General features: G+C 29.8%; 1 protein-coding gene across 1 annotated transcript; it reads left to right on the forward strand.

The window, feature by feature from the left end:
* The first annotated feature begins 1,511 nt into the window (after window positions 1-1,511).
* On the forward strand, window positions 1,512-4,768 carry LOC133302594 (stem 28 kDa glycoprotein-like). The gene is made up of 4 exons (XM_061502401.1): window positions 1,512-1,614; window positions 1,997-2,258; window positions 2,903-3,112; window positions 4,591-4,768. The coding sequence occupies exons 1-4, from the start codon at window positions 1,512-1,514 to the stop codon at window positions 4,766-4,768; spliced, it is 753 nt and encodes a 250-aa protein (XP_061358385.1).
* Window positions 4,769-5,291: the final 523 nt, after the last annotated feature.

Here is a 5,291-nt window from a genome sequence, read left to right on the forward strand (position 1 = left end):
TTTTTTCATTATTTTTATATATATCTACAGTTCATCAATTACTTATTTTTTCGGCTCAAACACTATGGAATTTATTATTGACGCATTTCTTCCAAAATTATTTTATCTATTTATTGAGATCAAACAAACTCGAAACTTATAAGAAAAAATAGTGTTATTTTAGGGGGTGTTTGGTATAGAAGATATTCCTTTTAGCCGGGAAAAAAAAATCTAAGAATATGATGTGAAATTTTTTTTCGTGGAAAAGTAAATAAAAATGTTTGGTATGTCAAAATTTTATCGGACAAATGAGGTTAATTTTATTGATGGTGTGTTTGGTTGATGATAGAATATTAAGAAAATCTCACCATAAATTTCCAAATTATCCATATATAATCAGAGTACATCTGCATATATATCAAGAGGGCATTATGGTCTCAATTAGTTAAGATTAGAATAAGAATACATGGGGAAAAAATACCATAAGTTGGGGAGAATTCTTTTTTTCATGTGATTAATTTTATTGATGGTGTAAACGTGGATTGATGGATGAATTTTTTTGCAGGAAATAAATTAGGATAACTTATATCAAACATAGACAAAAAATATTCTCCACTATTACAAAAAAAAAAAAAAAAAACATTCTCCACTCCATTTCTCCGTTATTCTAAACAAAAGCTTCATACCAAACACCTCCTAAGACAAAATATTTTCCGGTATTGCTGTAAAATTTTAACTTTCTACCACACTCACATTCACATGATGGGTCCCATCATATTGTAAAAAGAAAACAAAAACTTAAAAAAAAAAAAAAGTGATAAGAGAGCAACAGAAGATTTGAAGGGGACAGTGACCAAAGTGCCACGCTTGTACAAAAAAATTATCAGACTGCGACGTTAACAGTAAATTTTGCCAAAATGTCACGCGACATAATTCGCTACACAGTGTAGCAAATTATGCATGCAAGTAATTTGCTACACAGTGTAGCGAAATATGTCACGTCAGAATGCACAGAACCAAAAATGTCACATGTCAAATTTTGAGAAATTCGCTACCCTATGTAGCGAATTTCTCAAAATTTGACATGTGACATTTTTGGTTCTGACGTGGCATATTTCGCTACACTGTGTAGCGAATTACTTGCATGCACAATTCGCTACACTGTGTAGCGAATTATGCCGCGTGACATTTTGGCAAAATTTACTTTTGGCGTGGCAGTTTGGTAATTTTTTTGTCTAAACATGACAAAATGGTCACCGTTCCGATTTGAATTATGTTTATAAGTAAAATATACATAATATTATTAAATTCACTTTTAATTTAATTAAAGAGGAGGGATATTTTGATGTTAATGTAATAATAAGAAGTTTAACTCTCTATTCCAGTAGGATGAATTCCGTTCAGTTATAGTTTATTGAATTATATTAATTAATTAAAAAATAAGCATAAATTAATTCCGTTGGCCGTCTATTTAAAGAAGCAAACCATGTTGCAAGAGTATCCTGTGCTAGGTAGAAGCAATAGAGATGAGAATGAAGGTAGTTATTTTCTTTCTAGCCACAATTGTAGCAACATGCCACGGTGCAAACTTCCGAATTTTCCCTCTCCGAATGAAAACTGGGTTAGGTGAACTGTTGCGATATATAGTCCCGCATTGATTAGATGGGCAATTAATATGGCCTTTATAAGGCCTTGGGCACTCCCACCCTTTGAGCTAGCTTTTGGAGTGGTGACCTCAAGGTTTTTAACATGGTATCAGAGCCTCACCGTCCCCCGCTTTAAAAAGTGGAATTAAAAAAAAAAAAAAAAAAGCACAAAAAGGTAAACCAAAAATGAGCCTGTGCAATTTCCACGCTTCTAGCCTAAAAAGGCTCTTGCGTGAGGGGGCGTGTTGAGATATATAGTCCCGCATTGATTAGATGGGCAACTAATATGGCCTTTATAAGGCCTTGGCACTCCCACCCTTTGAGCTAGCTTTTGAAGTGGTGACCTCAAGGTTCTTAACATGAACACTACGCTCCGGAAGTATCGTGCGCAAGTTGGAGGCTTGGTGTGGAAGCACACAACTTCATTGACTGGAAAACTATTCCACAAGAATGTGAAGAATTTATCGGAGACTACATGCTAAGCGAACAATATAGATCAGATTCCAAAACTGTTAATCGTGAAGCTTATTTTTATGCTAGGGACCTCGAAATCGCTTCAAATGACATTTGGGTTTTTGACGTAGATGAGACTACACTCTCCAATCTTCCCTATTATGCCAACAACGGATTTGGGTATATATGTTCTTTTCTTTTCATATATATATATATATATATATATATATGGATACTTGTTTTTTCTCTTTTTGCTATTACCACTTATTTATCATATATGTTTATCTGTTTTTGGTATATAATCTCAAGCGATGGCAATGTTTTTCTTATATGCATACTTGTTTTTCACTTTTCATACATGCATACTTATATATCATACATGTTCAACTATTTTTGGTATATATATATATATATATATATAGTCTCAAGCGGTTAGCAATGCTTTTCAGTATTTGAAATCTAACAATGCTATTTATACACTTTTACGCTATGTGAGAAAATATCAGCGGCCTAAATATAAAAAAATATTGAGTTGGAAATTTAAGTGTGAGAAAACGAAATATCATATTAATTAGAAATAAATTGAATAAGGACTATATAAGTTGAATGACATAAATTTAATTTAACGTGTTACAATTTTTTTAGTCAATGTAACTGCTTAATCACTATCAGTCTAATAAAAAGGATAAACTTAGCCTTATTATTGTGCATAATATGATTGTCTCTCTCTCTCTCTCTGTGTGTTATGGACCTTTTACAATCTTGTTCATTATAGTTAATGTATTTTATGAAAAAATTGAACTTTTTTTTTTTTTGGGTGGTAGGGTGGAAGTATTCAACCACACGGCGTTTGATGAATGGCTTGAACTTGGCAAAGCACCAGCACTGCCGGAGACTCTGAAGCTGTACAATAAACTGGTGTCACTTGGCATCAAGATTGTGTTCTTAACTGAAAGATCAGAGCGTCATGCGAAAGTAACAGGTGTGAACTTGGCGCAAGCTGGATACTACACATGGGAGAAGTTAATTACCAAGTAAGTTTTTGTTTTTTTCTTCTTCTTATAAACAAAAATTAGATCAAATAAATTTGTGCCAAAATTCTTATTATAAAAGGAATTTTTTATAACGAAGAGAAAAATAAAATGGCAAAAGTTCTTAGGAGAAACTTTTTTTAAATTATATCATTTTTTTAAAATAAAAACTTTTTTAAGTTAAAATTTTTATATAATCATTAAGTAGTTTTTAGTTTATTTTTAAATGTTTTTTATTTTAGCTTAAAAATAATTTTTAACTTAAAAAAATATCAGAGAGGCTCTAAGATTGTTTATATACAATTCATACTTTTAAGCCCATTAATAAAAATAACAATAGGCATCATATTTATTAAAATATAATAATAATAAGAAAAATAATTGTTTTATATCACATAAGATTGTTGTCTTATATTGCAAATTCATAAAATTTTGTGCCTATTTTTTTCTTATTTTTTTTTTTAAAAATTTTAACCCCACAACTTTGTTTCACCTGCTTAAGATATCTCTATCTTATGTTATATAAGATTAATAACTCTGTAATAATAATCTACCTAAGAAGCATACTCTTGAGATCCATTAAAAGGAAAAAGCTTTAATAATTAATCATGTGAACAACAATGCACATAAGTTTAACGTCAACAAGTATCTTACGATGAACTAATTATTCTACTTAAGCATGAAAAACAAGCACTTAATTTTCTAACCCTTTTTTAAAAAAAAAATTCAGTATAAGTTAGTGAATTTTTTTTTTAATTAATACTTTAAGTAGTCTTTTTGCAATTATTGATAATTATAAAACTCATAATAATAAAGTAAAGAATTATCAGTCTACTAAAAAAAATTAAAGAATTATTACTTGTTCATATAAATAATGAATTTAATTTTTCTGGTGATTAAATAATTTCATTTTCTATGTGAGATCCACATGGGATCATATTAACGAAAAGAGAGAGGAAAGAAAAAATATAAACCTACGTATAATAATTTATTAAATATCATAAATTTGATGATAAATGTCTTATAACTAAAAAATAATTAAAAATTTATATGATTAAAAACATTAAATTGTTTTTTTTGGATTCTCATTTGAAAAGTCCACCAAATCATGGTTTTGGCCAAAATTATTATGGACGTACAAAAATTTATTGCGCTCTGCTGTCTGGTGTGAATGAGATACAATAGGACAAAACACTTGAATGAGATAGGATTGGGCTATCGCTATCGTGGTAGGAAACCAAGATAAAATAGGTGAGGTTATAAATACAAACTTCAATGCCACAGTCATAAAATAAATAATGAGTAAGAGGACAACTGCTCATGAATAAAATGAAATATGAAAAGGAATAATTGAGTGAGGGAGTTGAAGAGTATATGCTCCTGAATAATAAGAAACAAATATGTGGGTTGAGATTTTTTTCATTGAAGGTTCAAATAAAAAAAGGTTTTCTTATATAAAAACAAATAATTTGTGGACGCAGGGATAAATCGATATACGCAGGCAAAACAGGACGTGAATACAAAACAGCAGAGAGAAAGAAGCTGGTGGAAGAAGGATACAGAATCATTGGAAACACAGGAGACCAATGGAGCGATGTCCTGGGATATTATGCACATAGAATCTTTAAGCTGCCTAATCCAACGTACTACATTGCCTGATCCAATGTACTAACATTAGTGTTAAGCTCCATAGCCTCTTAAATAAGATATGGAGACTCTGAACCTATCGTCTTTAGTTATGTGTCTGTAACCGTTGTGGTGTGTGTATGTGAAGTAAAGTCACTTAAGATATTACGCGACGTTGTTTTCTCTTTTGTGGTTTTAATAAATTGTTTGTCCTTGTTCCCTTTAGAAATTCGGCCTAATAAGGTTTGTTTATTTGTGTTCTTTTCAAAAGTAAAACAATATTTTTTAAAGTAAAAAATGTATAAAAAAATTAAGATAATTAGATCAGCTTTTCTGAAGAAAAAACAAAATACAACTCAGTAAAGGTGCCTTCCTTTTTGGTTGTTAGAAAAGGTGCCTTTCCAACAAAACTATTATAATAATTATTAGTTTTTCTTTTATAAAGTTATCTAAATGTTATTTAAAAATAATTCTTAATATATTTTAAGTTAGAAATATTTTTAAATATTTAATATAAATTAATTCAAGATTTCAAAAAATTTAATTATACAAATTA

The sequence above is a fragment of the Gastrolobium bilobum genome, unplaced genomic scaffold, assembly GCF_033153095.1.
Source record: "Gastrolobium bilobum isolate Gb01-03AN ecotype WA unplaced genomic scaffold, APGP_CSIRO_Gbil_v1 utg6257, whole genome shotgun sequence".
NCBI lineage: Eukaryota > Viridiplantae > Streptophyta > Magnoliopsida > Fabales > Fabaceae > Gastrolobium > Gastrolobium bilobum.

Coding starts and splice junctions, on each gene's coding strand:
- LOC133302594 (XM_061502401.1), top strand. CDS start 1,512: ATGAAGGTAGTTATTTTCTTTCTAGCCACAATTGTAGCAACATGCCAC. Junction 1,615..1,996: donor AACTGGGTTAGGTGAACTGT/TGCGATATATAG, acceptor ATGAACACTACG/CTCCGGAAGTATCGTGCGCA. Junction 2,259..2,902: donor TATGCCAACAACGGATTTGG/GTATATATGTTC, acceptor TTTGGGTGGTAG/GGTGGAAGTATTCAACCACA.